At 39.1% G+C, this 24,592-nt stretch overlaps 3 protein-coding genes across 4 annotated transcripts; 2 read left to right on the forward strand and 1 right to left on the reverse strand.

Moving 5' to 3' along the window:
- The first annotated feature begins 4,812 nt into the window (after positions 1 to 4,812).
- LOC129804871 (zinc finger protein 846-like) lies at positions 4,813 to 6,429 on the forward strand. Its single transcript, XM_055852539.1, has one exon. It carries the CDS (start codon positions 4,933 to 4,935, stop codon positions 6,211 to 6,213), a length of 1,281 nt encoding a protein of 426 aa, XP_055708514.1. The 5' UTR covers positions 4,813 to 4,932; the 3' UTR covers positions 6,214 to 6,429.
- A 4,525-nt stretch (positions 6,430 to 10,954) lies between these two features.
- On the reverse strand, positions 10,955 to 17,779 carry LOC129804865 (solute carrier family 12 member 9). Of its 2 annotated transcripts, XR_008752029.1 has the most exons (4): positions 17,594 to 17,779; positions 17,194 to 17,494; positions 11,318 to 14,076; positions 10,955 to 11,252 (listed from the first exon to the last, which is right to left on the reverse strand). XR_008752029.1 is itself a non-coding variant. In XM_055852532.1 (3 exons), the coding sequence occupies exons 2-3, from the start codon at positions 17,462 to 17,464 to the stop codon at positions 11,486 to 11,488; spliced, it is 2,862 nt and encodes a 953-aa protein (XP_055708507.1). In that variant the 5' UTR covers positions 17,465 to 17,494; positions 17,594 to 17,779; the 3' UTR covers positions 10,955 to 11,485. The 2 variants fall into 2 exon arrangements, 1 of the variants encoding a protein (XP_055708507.1); XM_055852532.1 differs by having other exon boundaries at positions 10,955 to 14,076.
- Positions 17,780 to 17,783: 4 nt separating this feature from the next.
- Positions 17,784 to 24,200, forward strand: LOC129804866 (probable ATP-dependent RNA helicase DDX23). Its single transcript, XM_055852533.1, has 2 exons — positions 17,784 to 18,916; positions 22,435 to 24,200. Exons 1-2 carry the CDS (start codon positions 18,042 to 18,044, stop codon positions 24,083 to 24,085), a joined length of 2,526 nt encoding a protein of 841 aa, XP_055708508.1. The 5' UTR covers positions 17,784 to 18,041; the 3' UTR covers positions 24,086 to 24,200.
- The last annotated feature ends 392 nt before the right edge of the window (positions 24,201 to 24,592 follow it).

Raw genomic sequence — 24,592 nt, forward strand, 5'->3', positions numbered from 1 at the left:
GAGCAGCCTTCCGGAGTATAAATTAGAAGACGGCCGGCTTTACAAGTATATCCGCTATAAAACTCCTTTAGGAACTTATAGTTTTAGGTGGAGATGCTGTGTCCCTAAGGGTGAACGTCAGGCCATTTTGCAGAAATACCATGATGATCCCACTTCGGCACATTTCGGGTTCTTTAAAACTTTCCGCAGAATTACGGAATATTTTTATTGGCCTTGCCTTCGCACAGACGTGCGCAATTATATCCGTAAATGCGAAACTTGTAAGAAATCTAAGGCCCCGAATTATGATTTAACACCTCCGATGGGTAATCATGTAGTTGCATCGCGTCCCTGGGAACATCTATCAGCCGATTTTATCGGACCTTTAGTACCTAGTACTATGGGCCATCGCTTTATCTTGGTCTTGATCGACAAGCTGACCAAGTATGTCCTTTTATATCCTCTTAGAAATTCTACTGCAAACTCTGTTATCAAAATTTTGTCTCAAAATGTCTTCCCACAGTTCGGAGTCCCTCGTGTCCTTCTGACCGATAATGGTAGTAGTTTCAAATCCGCTCAACTTCAGTCCTTTTTGAGAAATCTCGGTGTTGCCCAATGGTTTACCTCAGGGTATACCCCACAAGCCAATCCTACTGAGAGAGCAAATAGGACTATTGTTACTGCTATCAGGTCGTATATAGGGTCTAAACACACAAATTGGCCAAAATATTTAGCCGAAATAGGGATGGCTATGCGATCCTCGGTACACGACACTACACAATTTTCTCCGTATTATTTAAATTTTGGGCAAAATATGATTTCACATGGGGATGAGTATACGCATTCCGATGCTAATACGATTCCATCGATCGAAGAGAGGATAAAGGAGTTAAAATTGGCCAGACAGAAGGCCATGGATAGGTCGAAGAAATGCCATGAGTCGTCTAAAAAGCGATACGATTTACGTAAGAAGCCGGGTAGATTTTCCGTGGGTGACGTGGTCTACAGGCGATCCTTTGTGTTGTCTGATGCCAATAAAAAGATTCAGGCGAAATTTTGTCCATGGGTGAAGAGCAAGGTGTTGTCCGTTCACGGACAAACTTACGAGTTGGAAGACCTGAACACTCATCGCAAGGCAGTATTCCACCGTAAGGACATCAAGCCAGGTTAAGGGATTTTTGCCAGCAGGACGGATTATTTTTTTGGCAACAATATCGGCATCGTCACTGGAACTTTCTTTTGTATCTAATGTAACTTGATTTTTGTACGGGTGTATGAGCGGGTAACGTAGAGAGACCATATTATTAATTTTATTTAATTTCTATTTCTTGTGAACGGAGAAATTCATAAGTAGGCCATCGTTCATTATGGATAGACCTAAATTAAAATTATGGTCGTTCGCCTTTAGGTGTTCATTTTGATCGAGATGATTGATACAGATATAGCCCAGCCTTATGCTGAAGCGAACTATGTTCGGCTATTTCAATCATCAAACTGTTATCCCCTTTTAAGACACATTGCTAGCAGTGTCCCTTGGGAATTTAAAGTGAGTAGCACTTCTTGCTGTTACTAGTATTTTGATTCGGTATTTCGTCAAGACGACAAAACCAATCAATTTTTATTGGCCAACACTTTAATTATTTTTCTCCTTCGTCAGTTTTGACGTCACATATAATTTCGGACACCTTAATTCGATTATCTATTTTATTTTACTTTTTTTTCGATTGGGATGCACTGAATTTGGTCGCGATTTGTTTCCCATTTCTCTGCAGTTAGAGGCAGCCACATTTTTCTGATCGGGATGTAGTTTCTCGAGTAAAATTTTATCATGTTCAATATTCGAGGCAATAGGGCAGTGTCGGTGGAAAAAGGGGTTTTCTCTTTGCCCTTCAGGATTTCTCTTTCCCCAACATTGTAATTCGGCTGAGACTCTCCTTCCCGCTTCTACATTTTTACGCGGAATGCTCTTCAGCGGAATAGCTGAAATCCTGATCGGATTATAATGGTGCTGAGGCGGGAGATTTGGGGGGATAAAATCGTGACCATTCGTGTAGAGTAATTCCCTATTAGATCATGTATATTAATGATCCGCCTTGGTGATCGAAATGGGGTGGTCCTTAGTAATAATATCTTATTCTTTTGAAAGTATTTACACACACTTTAAACTTATAGTTAAGTTATTTCGCTGGCGCTAATAATTAGGTCGGCCTATCGATGCGAAATCCTTAACATTTTTGACTTATAACTATTAATTCTAAATTTTACTTTTTTCTCTCGAAATTGTTACTCTCTAATACTACTCATTTTGTTTTGCTCTACTACTTATTAATTGTTATTGTTATTAATGAGATTTGTTATATTTTGTTTTTTTTTTTGAGATTGTGGCTTATTGCCCCCTGGGGGGTTCGAAATCTTTTTTTTTTCTCTTTTTTTTTGGTGACCCCGGGGTGTGTGTTGCGAGCGCAACATATTTAAATTTAAAACTGTGGAGTGTGTTGCCCTGCTGAGGCGACGAGGGCGCTAGCGACGAGGAGAGGAGGTAGAAAAATCAGTAGCAGCTGATAAGAAAAAGAGCGCCAATCGGTCTCTTTCACCACTGACCGCCGAGGAGGCAACATCAATCACCTCGCCCATCTCCACCAGCCCAATCCCCAGCAGCAACACCATCATCACCACCAAGCATTGAAGCCACTGAAGCCACCGGGAGCCCCCAAGAACACCAAGCCCAGTGCTGAGCTTTCCGGAGTAACCTCTGCCACATCCACCTCTCCCAAATTCCCATCTCAACCTCCGTGGGAGTGTTCTCACCGGAGAACACAGGGGAGTGTGGGACATAGTCCTTGCCCCGAACGTGGGACCTGAAGGAAGGAAGGAACGGAGGGAATAGAAGAGAGGAATAAAAGATTTTTCCCAACAATTGTTTCAATTATTACCCTTACAGATTATTTGAGAATTCAAATTTTGAGTCTAATCGCAATTTGAGGATTTTATCTTTATTACTGTGCAGAAATTTTTGGTTCCATGACTAAGTTAAAGATTAATTTTACGTAAGGTAGGGTAACTGTCCTAATTCAAAACCATTTCCAGACGCTTTAACTTTGACAGAAGATTCAACACATTAAGTTAATATTTTTTTCTGAAGAGAATTACATAAATTTGCTCCTTGACTCTTCTAGAATGTTACTATTTAGTGCAAATTCTTTAAATTGAGTTTGAAAACTACTTTAATACAAGAAAAATACACAAGTGCAAAATGCTTCTATTGGAAACAATTTAATCCAAATGGAGACAAGGGAAATTTTCCAATTGGAGACAAACACTAAGTGATTAAGAAAATAGTTTATTTAATCATTTTTTTAGATGACATTTTTAGTATCCTCATTCTCGCCTTTTTGCTCTTTTACTTTTTGATCATCTTTTGAACCGTTTAAGAACTTTGCATTGTCAATACCGTTACGATCAAATGGTAACAAGCCGCATCCTCTAAATCCACTTTTTGCTATATTTTCCAGATTTAAGAGTGGCAATGCATTTGATAATACCCTTGCAAGATTTCTTGGTTTCAATCTGTCTCCATCATTTTCCATTCTCCACTGAGCTAAAGCTCAGTGGAGAATGGACCACCTTTTCGCCTTTGGGAGAAAGCATAACACCAGTTTCGTCTAGATTAAAGATGCGATCAGGAGGTAATTCCAGAAGATCTTTCGATTCTAAATATTCACGGGTTTTCTCAAACCAGTCAGTGATGTTCTCAGAGGTAACACAGGCTCTTTGGGTAGTATATGATTCTGGTTTACGACGGCTTAATTCTGGATGTCTCTTCAAAAACTTCCTGAACCAAGCATATCCTGGCCTTCCATCTACAAACTCATTGGTGATCTCGAACTTCTTACACATGAGTTGCACGGTGTCGAGGACTTGGTCCTTAGTTATAGGATGCCATTTGTCAGCGCATTCCAAAATCCATTCAACAAGCTCGTCTTCCATGACCTTTGGTAAAGTGGGGCGCCTTCCCACACTGCATTCCTCCGGATATCCTCTAGTAAGCTTATTATAAAGTGTTGATTTCGGAACGTGAAACAAAACTGACGCCTCTGTTAGTGATTTTCCACGACGAAAGGCTTCCAAAGCTTTGTTGAGTTGCTCTTGAGTGTAGGTTTTGTTCTTCTTCCTGGTCTTATTTTCCTTTCCCATCTGAAAAAATAAGGAGATCGCTCCAATAAACCCATATTTTCGGTGTTTCCCATTGAAGCACTTGCGCACATTTCACAAATGCACTTTTTCTTCAGAAAATATGTAATTATTTTAATTGAGCACTTCACTTACGGTTAACAATAAAATTTAAGACTTAATTTCACTAAAATTTGCCAGATATAGTGCATAAACGTCAAAAAATTAATAAACAACAATCAGCTTACTTGCCTTTTTTATTAGAAAAAATGGTCGATCGATGAATTTTTTCGACGGTGAAAAGTTACACTGTCAATTGAGATGAGACTTTTAAATGTTAAAACTTATTAATATGAATGGATTTTCGCTTTATTTGAACCATAAGGAACTAAATATTAAAAATGTACTACAGAACATGTATGAATAAAACTATAAGTTGAGTATTTATTGTGGAAAAAATATGTTTCCATTTGGAGTAGCGAAAAATTTCCAATTGGACCAGATTTTGAATTAGCTTAATTTACCCTAATTAGAAAATTCTGGAGCTTTTTGGTAGCTTGATAAAAAAAATCCGTTTTGTGACGTTTTGCCCCAAGTTCAGTCTCCCCTATGGCCCTCTATGTTATGCTGTTCCATGGAAGTTTCCATGGACAAATCCGTAGAAATAGTCAGACGATTTGTTTATAGGGGTGATACAATTGCAAATAAAAATTTGACGGATGCTTGTTTTTGTGAAAGATTAAGCCGGATAAAGTGGAAAAAGTGTAGTCAGAGCTGTAAAAAATGTCTCTAACTGAAGCTGAACTAGCCCTGAAGAGGGCTGTGGAGGAAGATGCAATGCAGTACACGCAATTGTGCCGGATTTGTCTGATTACGGCGGAGCGGAACTTCAAGAACATGTCGCGGGCTCTTCATGACAGAATTCCGTATTTCGACATCTATTTTGAGATTGTGGGCAAGAAACTGGTGCCCTTTGGCAAGTTCTCACCCAGGATATGTGCTCTGTGTGAGATTGAAATGCTGGAAGCCTACAAATTCCGCAAGAAATGTCTCCTGGCCGATGAGAAAGTGAACAAGATTATTGAGCAGTCGAAGCCTCCGGAAGAGCAACCGGTAAAGATTGAGAGATGGGAGACTGCTGTGGTACTGGAGCCTGCGACCAGTGATAAGAAACCACCAGAGAGTACGGATGAGAAGCCGAAGAAGAAGAACAAGAAGTTCCGTTGCAAAGTATGTCGTGTTATTTTTGCTGAATTTGACATTTTCCGGGTGCACAAGTGCATGTCGTGCGAGCCCAAGATCATCAAGGATATGAGGGCATTTGCGCCAAAGAAGGAACCGGCTGAGAAGAAGGAACCAGATATCTCCATGGAGGCCAAGAAGAAGCGCAACAGGAACAAGCAGGAATACACTTGTGAATTGTGCAACAAGGTCTGTACGAATCGCCAGGGATTCCTCCTGCACATGGACAGGCACAATGATACGGCACGCTACGATTGTGATCAGTGTGGTGAGAAATTCCGTCACTGGCGATCCCGCAGGACACACATCTATCGGGTTCATCTCAAAAAGCCCTTCTGCGTCTGTCCACACTGCGGCAAATCCTTCTACGAGGTGCACTACATGAAGACGCACATCCGGGAGAACCATTCAGACTTCACGGGGTATCAGTGTGAGAAGTGTGGGAAGAATTTCCAGTCAAAAGGAGCATTCAATGATCATCTGCAGAATCACGAAGATACAGAGATTCAGTGCAAAATTTGCGGGAAACAGCTCAAGACAAAGAAAACCTATCTCAGGCATCTGGAGACCCATACGGGAGTTCGGAATTATGTCTGTCCAATCCCAGAATGCGGCAAACGCTACACCTGCAACTTCACCATGAAGAAACACGTGAAGAAGGCTCATCCGGATCAGGTGCACTTGCTGCCACCGGATGGAACAATTGTCAATCAGCGGTACTTGAGGAAGTCTGGCATGGAGCATGATGATCACGAAGAGCCAGGGCAGTCACAGAGCGTCGAACAAATTGAAGTAGAAATGGAGGAGTGCAGCGATGATTAAAGTAAGATTAGAATAATAATTTTAGAATTTACCTATTAATACTTAGAATAAAACCCAAATAAACCATAAAACCCTTTTCCTGGATAAATATTAGAAGAATAAAATACACGGGATAACCCTCAAGAAACCTATTGTAACTTGTCATTAATCATATTTCCATTTAAATTTTAAATAAAATTGAAATAAAATAAAATAAATAAGGTACTATTCTCCAAATATGAAAGTCTATTTTGTCTTTTAGAAATATAAATTGACCCCTTGAAAGAATCCAAGTTTGCTGCGGTTCTTTAGGGCTGAAACACATTGACGGTCAAAACCAAAAAACCTTTAGCCGAGACACACACCAAGATTAAAAACGGTTATAAGCAAGAATGATTCTACAGGGAGTTCTGTTTGCAAAGAAATTCTCAGGACCAAAAAAAAGCCCGCGAATTCACTCCAGTGACACAAAGAAATTGCTTACACTCAGTCCCGGGATTATGCACATTTTCGGGACCGGAAAAAACGCGCCAAATGGCTTTATGCATAGAGAAAATTTGCATATCCTCAGGCGATTTCTTTTGAATTAACTCTTTCACGTCATTAGGGTCATATATGACCCGGGGAAAAACAATTTTTTTTAACTATTTTCATTAATTGAAATCTATCGATTTGTGCACGACATCATAATAGAAGGATGTAAGATTCTTGGCTAATTTTCTCAAGACTCCAGATATTCAGGGAAAGATAATATTTGAGATCAAAAATCACTAATTTCGAACTTTGTAAAATGACTTTTCTTTTTCAACATTTTTTATATTAATTTATTTTTTTCAGCAAAAGTTCTTTAGAAACACAAAATAGAATATCCAAAGATTGTATATTGCATATTTTGATATAATAAACTACTCTCAATTTTCCAGAAAAGCGTGTAGAATTTTCCGGGTCATATATGACCCTATTGTCGGCAAGGGTAACAGTGTTTTCGTCCCAAATCTATAGCGAAATGTAGTTGGGACATTGTTTTTCTTTGTGAAATGTAGGTGGGACATCTTGCTCCTGGACATTTCATCTTATATCTGATGAATTATAACATATTTTGCAATATTTTAGAGTATTCTGCGAGTGTTTCATATTGTGCAATTGTATTGTGTGTGAATAAATATGTGGATAAGTTTATTTTTGCCAAATACCACTCAAAATATTGTGACAGTGACTGTTCAAGGGATTTTCAGGAAGATTCCTTGAACACCAGGAGTACAGTGTCCATCAAAGCAATACAGTTTGCCATGGTTTTGGCCAAATTAACAACTTTAAGCAAAGAAACTCTTAGAAAGCCCGTGATATAGATTTTGAAAATGGTAAATACACTTCCTTTGAGGACAATAGGGTCATATATGACCCGGGGTTTTTCCGAGTTTTCACGCAATGGAAATTTTTTTTCCTCTCTGAACTATTATATTTGATCATAAAGCATCACTTGCTGAATAAAAGTGTGACGCGAAAGAGATAAAAGAAATTCATCAATAAACACTACTTCTTGGCTAGAGTTCTTCAATAAATGATTAGAATATTTAAAAAAAATTACCTTATTAAAAGAAATTAAAGTTTTATTCTGAAAAAGTAGCAAAAATGTTTTCAAATATTCCGCGTCGCAACATAGTATACATTCAGGTGTATTTAAAAAATGATTTCATAAATTGTCTCCCAAAAGTAGGCAAACTTGCGTAATTGCATTGCATAATTTCGTCAGATTCATAATAATGCCGGGACTGAGTGTATCCACAGGGGAGAGGTCTTTGGAATAAGGGCAGAATCACATTGATAGTAAAATGCTCACCGTCACCGTCAAAGTCCTCACCGTATTTCGTTGATTTACGCATTTTCATTGCAATTCTTACGCAATTTTTCCATTACGATATTACCTGGTCTCATACTCGGTGGCACTAAGTGAAAATAGTATAAGAAAATTGAATAAATAAAGCGAAAATGAGATAAACGATAAGCAAAAAAAAAACTAGGATTTTTTTGCTACAGTTTTTCGTATAGTTTTTTTGCTCACCGTTTCTCGCATTTTCGTTTTATATCTTCAATTTTCTTATATTATTTTCACCTAGTGCCACCGAGTATGAGATAATGTAACACGGTAATTGAAAATTTGAGTAAAAATTACAATAAAAATGCGTAAATTAACGAAATACGGTGAGGCTTTGACGGTGACGGTGAGCATTTTACTGTCAATGTGATTCTGCCCTAAGTTACGCAATTTTTCGACCTATTTTCACCGCCAACGGTTAACTCTTTCGTCTCTTTTGGGACTCTGAGTACCCAAAGAAGCATATGAATATTCTATGAAAAACAATGTTTTTTAATTATTCAGAATTGATAAAAATTCTATTCTTGTGGATGATTACAAACTATAAGGATTTCTAAATGTGAAATATTTTTTGTAGGACCTCAATTAATTCCTGAGCTTAGATATTTTTGATTAAAAAATGGTGATATCGGCTTGCAGCATATGTTGCGGTCCGGAAAGAGTTAATAAGAAAAGAAATGTATTTCAAATTTACTGCGTGAGAAATATTTGCATACATTTAGAGGGGTTTCAAAAATTATTTTATAAATGAGCTCCCAGTAGTAGGCAATCAATATCAGATTCTTTGAATCCGTTTTCACTTAAGCGGGAACTCCCTGTAATTGTAAGACAGTGGGTCTTTTTCACTTTCGGCTTAAGGGCAGAATCACATTGACAGTAAAATGCTCATCGTATTTCGTTAATTTTCGCATTTTCATTACAATTTTTACGCAAATTTTTCATTACCGTATTACCTTACCTCATATTCGGTGGCACTAGGTAAAAATAATATAAGAAAATTGAAGAAATAAAACGAAAATGCGATAAACGGTGAGCAAAAAAAACTACGATTAATTTTTCTTTCAGTTTTTTTTTTTGCTTTCGTTTTATTTCTTCAATTTTCTTGTCTTATTTTCACCTAGTGCCACAGACTTTAAACGACTTTAGGATACGGTTAATGTGTGGAAGCCCAAATCATAATAAGAACCAAGTAGTGTAGAGCTTGAAATTGAACAAACCAACGGCATCGATCAGTTTTACAGGTCTCGAAAGTCCAATTTTTTTAATTAAAGAAATGCTGAACAAAGATTCTTATATTTACATCGAAAATTAATTTAAGTTCCAAGTAAATATAAAATGTAGAGATTTTGTAGTTTTCAATTTCTTTTCCTAAAACAGAAAACGCAAAATTTAATTGAGAAATATTAAGCAAGAAGCAAGAAAAACTGTTTAGGGAGGTTGGGGCAGTTTTACTCAGTCAAATTTTTCTCATTTATTTTTATTTTGTAAAAAGCAACTTTAAGATTGCTTTGCCTTGTTTGTTGCTAAAATAAATTAATTTTCGTCATCTAAGGAATTTCAGCCTTCGCACATATTCTGGCTTCGAACATGTAATATTTTTTCCATGTTCTTTTAGTGAATCTGTAGGGGAATTCTGTAACAGTATGACAATGTCATATGACAAATTTAAAAAGTTATGTGGTAAGTTCAGAAAAATTAATCGAAAATCGGATTAATATCAATTACTAAGAGCTTCATGGAGCTCTTTGCCATGATCATTCCATGTTCAATGGGCCTTAATATTGTCCTGCACCCGAATTTACTACTAAAATTTGTCATATGACATTGTCATATCGTTACAGAATTCCCCTACTGACCTTTTTTTCAGGAAATGTGTCAAATATGTCAGATTCAGTAAAGGGACATGAAAAAATATGAAGTGTTCGAAGCCAGAGTATGTGCGAAGCCAGTAAGCTTTTTCCTTATTTTTTTAAGTACTGCATGCTTGAAACTACCCCACCTTCGCCTAAACTTAGACTATTTAAGGGCGTGTTTTTCTTTAAATATCAATCAGAAAATTCCAGGCCTCCAGAATCCTTATCAGGAAGAGTATCAGGACTCAGGACCCTATTTATTTTCTTAACAAAATATTTTTAAATGGTCGAATTACAGTAGAACCCCGCTATAGGCCATCGCTCTATAGTCCACAATTTATCGACCGTTTATTTCAAAACACTGATTTTAAGTTAGGTTATGTTTTTTAGTACGCAACATACAATGTTGTCATAATTATTTTAATATTTTTGGCAAACTTTATTGAGTAGTTGTGATAATTGTGATCCATAATGAAGAGAGCGAGGACCAAGTACCACAATCGCAAAGAAAGTGGAAGCCGTCGAGCTATTTCAATACTAAAAGTCGTTGATAATTTTAAAAAATGACATGGATTATAGTGCGACCCAAGTGTCAAATCTGGAACCAAATATGGCCTACAGCGGGGCTCTACTGTAGTATACTATCAAAATTGTTACAGCTTAATCATTTACTATTTGAAAACTAGAATAAAAGTCCATGAAGAAAACTAGAGGAATGTAGGCATGGTTCGCACAGAGGTGAACCTTCAGACGATGCGAATTTTCTCTTTGTTTGCAAAGAGCTGACCTACTATTTCTCATCTCGTTTCATGAAGTTAATAATGAGCTATCTTATGGCTAAGAAATAACAAACTAGCTCTTTGCAAACAAAGAGAAAGTTTGCGTTGTTTGAAGGTTCACTCTGTGCGAACCATGCCAACATTCCCCTATCCCAGCCTAGGCTATAAACCTACCATAATGAAATAGAATATCCAAGAATCTATCAAAGAAGATTAGTAAATATAAGGACTATCAATTAAAAAAAAAACGATAATTTGCATTTTGCTAAGATAGTTTATTGGAGAATTATTGCTAACAAAAATAAATGGTAAATAATGTCATTTTAAAATAATTGTAAAAATATAATGTAAATCCTTGATGTATTATTGTAAATGAAAGAAATTTTGAAATTGTGAAATAAATTATTGAAAAAAGAAATTAATACACAAACTGCGGGAAAAATCATTTATATAATGCCTAAATGTGCAAATCACAGTCATGTGTTTTGAAGAATGTTACAGCGAGGACTATTAGAAAATTATTGTAGTTGTTGCAGTTGTCTTTCTTGTGCACTGAAAAAAAAAAACTCATAAATCTATTTGTCTCAAAAAATACTCTCTGAATTTCGAGTTATTACAAGTTTATGGGTAAAACACCTATAAAAATATAACACGTTTTTCTTCTCTTTTGTCTAAATTCTTCATCAATTGTCTACGTTGCAAGAACTAGAACATACAACGGTATGACATTCATCAGGAATTAGCTAACGTGTTCATTTTGAGGTTAGGGTCTGGCCGCTTTTTCTTTATAGGGTTGTTGAGTTGACAGCATGAATTCCGTGCACAAGAATCGTTGGTGGAAGATCTGCAGTCAGTTCAGTTAGGAGATCAAGGTAGGCTAGGGATTTGGCATTACCATGCTGGGCTGAATTTGGCGGAGCCGCTAGATAGATAAAAGCCACAGCAGTTTGATCAGATCTCTCCCTGATCAATTGATTGACCCTCTGCATGTACATCCTTGATCGATTGAGATGTTCCTCTGAGATTCCTGTATCAGCATCTTCGTTTTTGTTGCGTGTAAACTGTTTAAGGATGGCGCTATGTCGGGTGAAATCGTCATTTCTCGACCATTCGGGTATTTGGTGAATAGTTGCTGTGATCCGGAATAGTTTCAGTTGCTGCCCCAGACGATATTCCGCCGAAAGATCCTGCGGCATTTGTGGCGTCATTGTGAAATTTTCCGCGTTGTTTGTTGACGGTTGTTGAGTTTCACACAGGAAGACACGCAGATGCATCCTCTTCCATACAGGCAACATGTTCAGGATACAAGAGAGCTGAAGCATAAACTGCGAGACAACATCGAAAGGATCCTCATTGGTCGGATCAAAGACATTAACGGTCCACACATCGATGTATTTGATGTGATTGCTCCTGGCTATCAATCCCTTATCCAAACGATGAAAATGCCTACATAGGCAGATATTCTTTCTCATACGCAATACATCATCCACCAAGGAGACATATTCCTTCGCTGACAGCTTCTTCGGTAAACCCGGTTTTCGCGTTGGAAAAATTTGTTCCGCCTCCTCAGAAGTGGGATCATTGCGGAACGCCATAGTGTGATATGAAGAATTTTCCGACTCGAAGAAATCATAGAGATTCTCTTCATCATAGAATCCCATAACAATTGTATTTGGCTTCATGGCACCCATCCCAGAGATCCTGATAAGATGGTGAACTCCTTCGCGTACCGTCTTGGCTAGCGTTACCTCAGCAAAGGCCTTCACTTTGAGATGATCAATGAGGGACAACCAGTATTTGTATTCATCAATGGTGGGATCATCATTGTCCTCATAGTCACCCAATTTAACATGCCCCAAGACATACAGGCCTCCCTTCTTCAGATCATTAACAAACTCAATCAACGGACAACAGGATCTAGGACTAGACACCAAAAGTAGCATCTGTGGTCGCCAAAACTTCACATGATCCTTCCTCGAATCCAACATCAGTAGATACTTTCGAACTTGATGGAACATGAGAGCCTGAGAAATTGATCCCCATTGAGCTCCTTGAGATGCCGGTGAGAACAAATGCAGCCCAATCACCAGCACCAGGCACAAGATAATACTCGAAGATGAGTAAATAGGATTGATAACGAACATCATAATAAGTGTTCCTACCAATCCAAAGAAGCAAGTATGCCAGGAGTAGTACTTAAAACTAGGCCGGAAGTTTGGAGCTCCAGTGAGTTCAATGCCCAAACACGCTAAATTCGTCGCCAGATATGACAGCATAAAGAGTACCGAGTTGATCTGAGCAATGGTATTGAGAGATCCAATAAGCAAGATCACCTGAACCAGTAACCAACTCGTAATAACAGCTACAACGGGATTTCCCTTCCACGTTCCACGTACAATGAAGTTCAAACCACTTCCGTAAACCTGATCCTTAGCCAGGGCTTCGAGAACCCTACTAGATCCAATAAGATTGCTCAGAGCTGCTGAAAATGTAGCCGTAGTAATACCAATTGCAATAAATGGCTTCCAAAGATTGATCGGCATGAGAAAGAGGAAGTTGTTCTGCAGCAGAAATTGTGTACTAGTGGCCGCCATTAAAATGGCCAATAAGATGTAGCAGACAAATGTAAAAGCCACTGCAGACAGCGTTCCTCTGGGAATACTCTGTGATGGATTCTTAAGTTCTCCTGACATATTTGCTCCTGCCATTATTCCAGTAACTCCCGAAAACAGAACACCGAAGACAATAGCAAAGTTCACCTGACTCCCACCCGATGTGTAATCCTTTCCATAATTGCTGTACAAGTTTTCATGAAAAGTAATCCGAGAGAGTCCAGAATAAAAGCCATAGGCTGGATTTGTGGCATTCTGAACCAATTGATTCTCTTGCGGAATGGAAACATGCATTGGTCCTTGAGCCAGGAAACTGATATAAGTGGATAGCAGGCACACAGAAACAATTCCCAGAATCATCACGGAAGTCTTAGCAAACATTGTCGCTCCAATTAGGCACACCACCAGCATTACAGCATTAATCATGGAACAATAGAAAAATCTCCACCATCTACTGTCCGGCAGAGTGAAACCACCATCTTCCACCAAATAACCCGATGGTCCAAAATTCTCAATCAACCCTTCAGCACAGCCTGTAACCGCCAAACCGCATCCTACAACATTGGCTAGGAAGAAAAGTGTTCCAATTGATCCACCAAAATCAGCTCCCAATGTGCGACTTATCATGAAATAAACGCCCCCACCATCTACAGCACCATTTGTTGAAATTGCACACACAGATGACACAGTGAAGAGGAGAATGGTGTAGGCGATGACAAACTGAAGCAGGGTAACGAAAAGTCCAGCATTTCCCACGATGAAACCTAAATGAATTGGGCTATCAGTAAAATGTTCTCTAGAAAACTAATAATATTGCAACTTAAATTAGAATTTTGGAGCGGCACCGGTTCCCCCTAGTTTACGGAAAACTGTACATATTGGAGCTACCACTGACACAAACTTATATGTGCTATTTTAAAATTTGCGGTCAGTTAAAAGGACGCTGTAATCAAAATCAATCACGCAGCTCGCTGGAGCAAGACAGAGACGACACCGTCAATTCCAGGTATCTTATACTTTGAGAAAGTTCTAATTGTCCACTCCACACTCCCACATGCGACAATTTAGGCTACTCTTCCACGATCGCTACTCCTCCCAAAAAGAGTGACGGAGGAAACATTTCCGAACCTCATCAATCGAGAAGTTCGGAAATACGTTTAAAACAGTAAGCTTGTGACCTTCGCAGCAGAGCCCGTCTCAGAAGGATTGTTGGAGAAAGCTTTCCTAAAACAGGCCGCTTCTTTCACAACCAAGGTTTCAGAACAGAAATTCTTCCAGTTATCCCTTTTCCATTTTCTAAATTTTATATTCCCCTTTACGTGCAGCCGCTATTCTGGTCATGGTTAATAAACTCCCTGGATTTCCAGCACTAAGATATCGATACGATCACGGTGGTGGTCAGAATGAATGTTTATTGACTTCCTCTCTTCGCTCTGACGTTTACAATCAATCCCAAAAATACCCTACTCCACCTACATCCTACTAGCTCCACCAAACCTAGTACTCTGGTATTCCATTTTGTTTGAACTAGACCAGTAAAATCAACGAGCAAACCTTTTCATATACCGTGAGCAAAGTCGATTTTAGCCTGTTGACTGACTCTTCCTCTTCAATGCCATCAGCATCCCCAGTAATGTTAGTACTGTACTCACAAAAGGACCGATTGAAGTTTGACCAGTTAGCTTAACGATGATTGCGATACGATCTCAGACCAGTAGTTTCAACCGGTATGCCGAAAGATATTTTCCTATGATCAGACATAGTAAAGAAATACGACACTTCCCAACCACCGACTAATTCTGCTGCGTATGTCTTCTTGCAAACGCCACGTCAATTACCTCCTTCTTGAGCCAACGCGAAAGTACGTTTATCACCGACTGACATTCGAAATAAAATCTAGGGAGTGTTTGCAACGTTTGCAATGTATAACAAGCCTCCCTAGCTTTTGAGATTATGCTTATTATTGCTCAAATTTCTAACCATTTCCTTTCCCACAAAGGAGAATAGATAGGCAATTCCCGACCTATCATCCCAAGGGATCTCAGTGGCGCAATGGGCAAGGCCGTTGGGTCTTAGCTGGATGAGACCTCTGACTTGATTCTCAAAGTTGTGAGTTCAAGTCCCGCTCGGTGCAAACAACTGAATGTCTCGAAGAGAAACATTTTCTTTGTAGTAAAACGTAATAAATTGCACCGCCTCTGTCCAAACACTCTGAGAGCATGGAAGTAGCATCCACACTATGGGGAAGGCGCTCCTGGGCGGTCTACATAATGGACTTAGAAGATTTTTCCATCACGGAATACAACAGCAGCAATATAACATAATTACATTGAAATACAGTATTCCGATACGATTAATACAAGTGGACGGTATTTACCGGACACGCTTCGATCAATGATCGAACCGAGGGTCTCTGTGTCACAAAGTCAACACTTTACTTACACATTGAGTTAACTTGAGACCGCTATGGGTTTTCCGATTTTTGGATATTTTGGGACCGAAAGTGACAGATTTCTCCAACGATTCTGATTGACGATTTCTCTGTACATAAATACAATTAACATTGAACTAAAGTTCGTAAAATTCTCACGATTTTTCCAACTGTTAACCCCCCCCCGCCATTGGTATTGAAATTGCATACATAGATGTTCCCACTCCAGTATGGCACTGGTTCTGCCTAGGAGTGCTCCTAGTTTTAGAAAGAGATCTACTCCTCGGAGAGGAGTATCGCAGAGAGGTTAGCCGATGACCACTTAACAAATCTTCACGTTTCAGACGATTTCTGAGAAATGTCGTCACGCTGTTTGTCCGTCTGTCTGTCCGGCTGTCATCAGTTCTTGAGGCCAAACGGTTAGAGATAAGAGACTTGCGACCTTCGGGGGACCCATCTCCGATAAGTCGACCCAAGGATCGTTAACATGCCCCTCATTTTCCCCCCACTCCTCCCCTAGCCCTCCAAAACTATGTTTTTTGGGATTGCTCGAAAACGCCTCGTGCGATTTTTTTAATTTTTGGATATGTTTTAGAGATTATCCAGGTGATCATTTCGTTTATATACGAAAATACCGTTGAATCATTCCTAATGAAGGTTTTTCAAGGTCAAAAGTTAAAAAGACACTAGAGCAGAGGTGAGCAAGAATCCGTTGAAAGCGAATTAACGTCAAAATAAGTTTGTTATAGTAGCGTTTTGACCATTGACGTACATGTTTCTTTTGACGTTAATTCGGTTTCAACGGTTTCTTGCACACCTCTGCACTAGAGAGTGCATTTATCAAGCAAATGGGGTCATGTTTGGGGTAGTTGGAAAGGTCTTGGAATTTCCTACAAAACTGGACCGGTTCCAATCGGTTTTGAATGGGTAATGAACCGGTTCATAACCGATAAAAAAAATTTATCTGAAAATCAATCTTATTATACTTTCAAAACTATTTTGGGGAATCTTCTGAGAGATTTATGCATCAGTTTAAATCGGTTGAGAACGGGTAAAGAGTAAATGATGCGAAAGTACTTTTGCGGTATAGCATCTAAGTCACGAGTTCGAGCATTTCGCAAAGTCTGGGACGCTTTGTTTAATTCCAATTCTTATTCGCTGAAAATGTTTGCCGGAAGAAAGATGCAAAGGATTTGCAAACGTATTGCATAAAAGTCAGTAAAATTGCTTTATCATGAAAATTGAAGGGGGCGTGGCCTATTTTTTGAAGGGTGTGGCTTTCGTGAACATACAGAGATAAGCTTTTCTTATACATTTCGACAACATTTTTCAATTTTTCCAGCCTTTCAGATAAGATTTTTAAATTTATTTAATATTAAAAGGGATTGCATTGATGACGCGTAATTTAATTGGCTAAAATGTGGAAGGAAATGCAAGAAATTGCACTTACCGACTCGAATGAAGATGAGAGCACTGAACATTGAGAGAGCTACGGGACTGAAGACACCAGCAAAAGTACCCAGGGTACGTCCCTGTGATCTTTCTGGGTCACTGATCCCAAATTCAACATATCCATCGGCTCCAGCTGCATCTCCATCGCCCCTTGTTGAGAAGATTCCCCCAAAATTGCGCCACAGACGCCGATTCCCAGCAATTGGGACCGTTTCTGTGTCACCTGGATCCGTATTTGTGCTCATATTGTTGATAGTTGGTGACAACATACTCTATTTGCAATATCTGCACGGAATAAACTGGAAAAAAGTGCAAAAATCTTCTCTGAATTCCACCCACAATGTGAATGACGCATTCCATTTCCTCCCCCAAACAAAAATCATTTGTCAGCAATTTACCTGAATTTTTGGCTAAAATTCCAACACTTTTGGGATTAACTGTGGAACTGTGTGACTTGTAAGGTGAAAAATTAACTATTTGAGCATAAATAGGACCATTTTATTGTGAAAATTGAGGAAAAATTCCTGAACACAAAAGACGAAACACTCGGACACAATCAGCTGATTTTTATCCAAGATGAACTGTCAGTGGCGGGAGTTTTTATCCAAAGTGGCTGGGAATCAAAACAAACAATTTGTTCCTGTTTTTTTTGGGGTATTTGCAGTGGAAATTACCAAGTGAATAAGATAATTTGTGCAACAAAATTGTGTCTGAACTCTGAAGATTGTAAAGTGAGAGAAAAACAATTGATAGGATTGCTATCTTTCGTGGGAAGAGTTTTAGCAACAAAGTAACCTCAAAGTTGTAAACGTTTTCCGGAATTGAGAAGAAAAACCTCCCAGGAAAATGGTGAGTGACAAAAAACGGCGGTCCAGGTCAAGGGAGAGGAGTGATGTGAAGGAGAAGGATCGGGAGAGGACCAGGGATCGTGAAAGGAGGCGTTCCCGGTCGAGGGAAAGAGAAAGGGGAGAAAGGGCACGATCTCGCTCCAGGGACAGGGAACGTGTGCGTTCCAGGTCAAGGGAGAGAGATCGAGCAAAGCCCGAGCAGAAATTTGATCGAAAGGAGCGTGAGAGGTCTCCAAAAGAACGCTCCAAGGAGGTCAAACCTACACCTTCCGGCAGCAAGACCGAAGAAAAGGTCAAAGCTGAAGTTAAAGCAGAAGAGAAGCTCAAGGAAGATCCAGATGAGGATGTTTCCCAGAAGAAAGTGGAACCTCTGTCTCTGGAGGAGTTGCTGGAAAAGAAGAAAGCCGAAGAGGCTGCCAGAAGTCGACCTGTGTTCATATCCAAAGAACAAAGAGCAGCAGAAGCCCTAAAGAGACGTCAGGAGCAAGTGGCAGCTCAGCGAGCTGCTCTGGCCAATGTACCACGATTTGGGGACGTCCCAGTGGCTAATCTGCTGGCCAAGGAACGCGAAGTCGAGCGCAATGAGAGGATGATTGAGAGAAATGAGCGAAACGAGAGGGAGAGGATTGAGAGGAACGAGCGGTTAGAAAGGATTGAGAGGAGCGAGAGGAATGACAGAAACGACAGAAATGACAGGACTGATCGGGATCGGCGCCTGGAGAAAGCATCTGATCGTGATCGGGAGGATCGCAAGAAGGCAGCATCCACGGAGGACATGGCGCCCAAGGACAAAGAGAAGGAGCTTGAGGCCATCCGGGAGAGATATTTGGGCATAATCAAGAAGAAACGTCGTGTCCGGAGGCTCAATGACAGGTTAGTAAAATATTTTTTTTTATTTCAGTACCTTTTGCCCTTCCAGTGAGATTCTTAAAAATTCCACAACTATTGCGTTTCTTACAAAATTTTATGTCTTCCGATCGGCCTTAAACTTTGCCAAAGTGTTTCTTAGAATTCCATCACGAATATAGAGATATAGTGAGCTAATAGACAGAATATTTTCTAATAAAAAACTTGAGAATTAAAATTTGTTGAATTGGAAACGATTTATTAAGAAATTGGAAAAAAAAAACTTCCCAAAAATATTTTATTTATTTGCTTCCCAAAAATTGTGCTTAAGTTGTGTCTACCGCGGACTTAGCATTAGGGGCTTCTCCAGATAAACGGTAAAAACCCCGGTTCATATATAAAAAAAAAGTCGTTAGCATTTTACTTTTTTGATATTCTTTTGCTTTTTTGAAGGAATCACAAAATCATTAAATAGAAATTTACGAAAATTTATTTTTACCAAATTTACTAAAATACTACACTCAAGTCCCGGCATCATTGGGAGTCGATTTGTGAAAGCATTTTAATACGTCTCAAGGCAAGGGGGTGACATTAGCTCTGAAAAATGCGACCAGTTTTAGTGTAAATTTTTCCCATTTTCGTACAAATTTCACGAGATATCTCCGAAACTATGTAGGTTGCCAATTTGGGGTTTTCGGTTGCCTATTCTGTATTAAACTAGCTTTTTTGTAGTATTTGCCAATTTATTCTACAATGACAGAAAACAGCTAGTAAACTCAAAAGTTTTTCGGCACACTGGAAACATATAGGAAGCATAGGAAACGTCATGCCCTTATCTTAATAAAACTTTAATTTAAATGGCCTTACGGCCCAAGTACAATAAATAAATAAATCAATCAATCAATAAAAACTTTAATTTCATTTATTAAGGTATATTTTTTTGAATATTCTATCAATTTATTGAAGAATTCTGGCCAAAAAGTATTGTTTGCTAATGCATTTCTTTTAAACAGTTGATTTTTTTGTTTTGACTACTTTTACTCCACGCGAAATTCCTTCTACGATTGACTTATTCAAAAGAAATCTCCTTCGGGTATGTAAATTTTCTCAATATATAATGCCATTTCGTGCGTTTTTTCATTTCATTTAACGTCCTCGAAAGACAATCTTATGATCTTATCATTTTCATCCAGCAACGGTTGCAGATCGGCACATTATTTTTGGTCCTTCTGTCCTCTGCATCAAAATCACCATTTTTTAAACATTCATCTCATTTTCGCAGTTAGTTCTGTATTTCACATTTTCGCTGTGAGTTCTCTTTAATCAAATTACGTACTTTACATAATTTTCTCTAATGTCAAAGAGTTGAAGTAGCATTCCCCGCAAATGCATTTTTTCTTGGTCCTAACTTGATAGAATTTTTCTTTGGGATTATTAAGAAGTCACTAATCTCTTAAGTGCAGTAAACTCTCGCTTAATCGGCTCTTTTCTTTCGGGCGAAAATTTTTTTTGCCAATTGTCACGTTTAATTTTTAAGCAAATTTCCTCAAATTTGCTGTAGTTCCTCTCGTTTAATCGTGATTCTTTTTAATTGAGCGCTTTTTGTGAAATTTACAATGACTTCGACGTCCAAATCTATCGAAAATTTGGATGACATTTTGCCCCAAAAGCCCAATTGAGAGAGAGTCTACTGTAAACGAGAACTTGGTTGAGCGTCTGATATGTTAGAGGTAGGCCTAAGAGCGTTCTATTAAAAGAAAGCTTGATCCCCTGCGACTTCTTTGATGTGAGCTATAAAAGCATAAAAAAGGAACCTTAAAATTGGTTCTATCTCCGGTTCTAATTCTCAGAATTTACTTCTGGGTGGTGATTTGGAAAGGGTTTGTTAATTGCTACAATTCTTTCAAATTTACCAATTTTGTACGACCAGCACTAGGAACGGTAAAATAAAATAAAATTGATTTCCAAAACTTCGATGTAAATATTTTGGAGCTTCCAAGTTCAATTTCGGTAACATTTTATTATATTGCAGCTGAGGCCGAGATTTTAAGAACTATAGCTTGACCGAATAATACTTTAAGTGTGTGTGCCTTCGGCACACCTTTTAGGAAAATTTCATAACGTCAAAATTCACAACCCCCTTCTTTCTTAAAGGCTTTGCCCATTTGTATTCTACTCTTTCGCGCTATTCTTCTTTTGAACATCACTTTTATTTAATTTTTTTTACATCAATTTTATATCGAAAAAGTGAAATAGACTTATGCAAATCTCTTGATAAAGAAAGAGAATTGAATTTTTACTTTATGAAAATTTTTTGATCTAAAGGAAGTGTCGGATCTAATATTAACCGATTTCAGTGAAAAAGTGTGCTATATCTGAGGTTGAGGCCTTTCAAAAAGATAGGTCGCACCAACCCCGATCCAACACACTGTACTCCGACTCTTATGCCGAAAATAGACACAGGCTGATCCTGGACAATACTTAATTCGAAAAAATTGGCCGTAAAGGATCAGTCCAAACTATTATACACTGAGGATTTAGGATTAAGGATTAGCGTTTTCAGCGTAAATTTCTATTAAATGTGCGTACTTTGATTGCTGAAAGACTTCTTAAGTGCAATATCAATGGATTTTTCGTACAGAAGGAGCACTCTGACCTTCTTATTACTCCAATATTAATGCATTTTAAGATTTTGCGACATTGCGTACCATTATTACTCTCTATGCCCGTCAAATTATTGTTCTACCTACCGATTTTGCTCGGAGGTTTTTTGAATTGTGACGGTATATTCCAGATTCCAGTATATTCAGAGAAAATCTGTAGATTTTCGGCAGCATTTCTGCCTAGAAAATCTGCATAACGTTCATTACTTCACAAAAATATTGTTGATTTATGAAGAAACTGTAGAAGTTATAAAGAAAATGGTATGCTCTGTTTAACAAGCATTACCGATTAAACATTTTAGATAACTAAAAAAATGCGAGCGAAAATACTAATTTCTTTAAAATCGCCCATGGAATAATACAAAAACACGAAATTTAGGTCGACACTTTGCTTAAAGTTTTTACTTCACTATTCTCTACTTATAACACGGCGTTGCAAAATTCTTTATTGTATATAAACACTGTGATATCACCAAGAATAACTCTATTGAATTTTGCAAACTTCAGTGAAAAATATTCCATCTTTTCCGACACAGCTGCCTGGAAAGTCTGGAATGTAGAAAAATCTACAGAAAATCGGCAAAATATCTACAGAAATTCGTCTGAGTATGCACAAGGATTCGTCAGAAAATCTACAGAATTCTCGGCAGATTTTCGGCAGAGGTGTAGATATTTTCTGCAGAAATCTTAAAGATATCTGACGAAATTATTTGACGGGCACTGACTTTATCGCCATCTATTGTCTGGATTAATATCTTAAGCAAATACATTCTGAGTTGGCTCATTTTAAGAATCTCACCTATCATAAGCTACTTTAGGTTTTTCTTAAGAATTTAAATCGCCTTCAGGAGTGTTTTTTTTTTTTTTTGGTTTTAATAATAGGAAATTCGTCTTTGATTGGGACGCTTCTGAGGACACTTCTGTGGATTACAATGCCCTGTACAAGGAGAGGCATCATGTGCAGTTCTTTGGCCGAGGCAACATTGCGGGCATTGACATAAAAGAGCAGAAGCGCAAGCAGAGTAAATTCTATGGGGATTTGCTGGAGAAGAGGCGCACGGAGGCGGAGAAGGAGCAGGAGAAGGTGAGATTGAAGAAGATGAAGCGCAAAGAGGACAAGCAGAAATGGGATGATCGACATTGGTCAGAGAAGGAGCATGATGAGATGACAGAGAGAGATTGGAGAATCTTCCGGGAGGATTACAATATCACGATAAAGGGTGGCAAAATACCCAATCCGTTTAGGAATTGGAAGGAAAGTGGCTTTCCCAAGGAGATTCTGGATATTGTGGAGAAGGTGGGATATAAGGAACCGACACCAATTCAGCGTCAGGCTATTCCGATTGGGCTGCAGAATCGGGATATTATTGGAGTGGCTGAGACGGGTTCGGGGAAGACATTGGCATTTTTGATTCCGTTGCTGTCGTGGATACAGAGTTTGCCGAAGATTGAGCGTCTGGAGGATGCAGATCAGGGGCCGTATGCAATTATTTTGGCTCCGACGAGAGAACTTGCCCAGCAAATTGAGGAGGAAACTGTGAAGTTTGGGACGCCACTGGGAATCCGTACGGTGGTTGTTGTGGGTGGTCTGTCCAGGGAGGAGCAGGGATTCCGTCTTCGGCTGGGCTGTGAGATTGTTATTGCCACGCCGGGAAGGTTGATTGATGTGTTGGAGAATCGGTATCTTGTGCTGAATCAGTGTACGTATATTGTGTTGGATGAGGCTGATCGGATGATTGATATGGGTTTCGAGCCGGATGTCCAGAAGATTCTGGAATTTATGCCAGTGACAAATCTCAAGCCGGACTCTGAGGAGGCTGAGGATGCACAGAAACTCATGGCCAACTTCTACAGTAAGAAGAAATATCGGCAAACGGTAATGTTTACAGCTACGATGCCTCCGGCAGTGGAACGTCTGGCCAGGTCGTATCTCAGGCGTCCGGCTACGGTGTACATTGGGTCCATTGGTAAGCCGACCGAGAGGACAGAACAGATTGTGTACATGATGGGAGAGAATGACAAGAGGAAGAAGTTGATGGAGATTCTGTCGAGAGGAATTGAGCCGCCAGTGATTATTTTTGTGAATCAGAAGAAGGGAGCAGATGTCCTGGCCAAGGGTCTGGAGAAGTTGGGGTACAATACGTGTACACTGCACGGTGGCAAGGGTCAGGAGCAGCGTGAGTATGCACTGGCTTCGCTCAAAAACGGCAGCAAGGACATTTTGGTGGCAACGGATGTTGCTGGACGTGGTATTGATATCAAGGATGTCTCCCTGGTTATCAATTATGACATGGCCAAGTCCATTGAGGACTATACGCATCGTATTGGACGAACTGGACGTGCAGGAAAGAATGGTGTGGCCATTTCGTTCCTCACAAAAGATGACAGTTCACTGTTTTATGATCTCAAACAGTGCATCATGTCCAGTCCCGTGTCGGCTTGTCCGCCCGAATTGATGAATCATCCCGAGGCGCAGCACAAGCCAGGTACCGTTGTGACAAAGAAGCGTCGGGAGGAGAAGATCTTTGCCTAATTGCACTTGAGTGTTTGGATATCTCAATAGAATATCTTGTAAATCTCCCATTGAGAGACCTCCTCTATGTTTTTCTTTTGGGCTAAGAGAGTGAATAAAGAGTCTTTTGTGGGAATGGTGTTGTTTTTCTTCACACTTTAACAGAGCGTGTAAAAAGCGATCGCGAGGATCAATTGTGGGTAACAACGGATAATTTAAGGGAACCCCATGAGTGTCTCCTGAGGTGGTCGGCTAGCTTTGCGGGAATTGGCTAGAAAGAATGTCTTCAATGGTATCCCGTCATCACTCTGTTCGGAGCTGTTGTTCCCAAAATATCTTCATTTACTGCTAATTTGATTTTCATTATTCCCGTATTCACCATGATACCCTTCTCGCTATTGGAAATTTCATTATAAGAAATTTTTGGAGAATAGAATCAGCTTTGGAGAAATATTTACTTCAATGAGAGATATTCTTTGAGTCTCTTTACCGACTCGTTCAGGAAGATCTGTAAGTTCTATTGATATG

Source organism: Phlebotomus papatasi, chromosome 2 (genome assembly GCF_024763615.1).
Source record: "Phlebotomus papatasi isolate M1 chromosome 2, Ppap_2.1, whole genome shotgun sequence".
NCBI classification, from domain to species: domain Eukaryota; kingdom Metazoa; phylum Arthropoda; class Insecta; order Diptera; family Psychodidae; genus Phlebotomus; species Phlebotomus papatasi.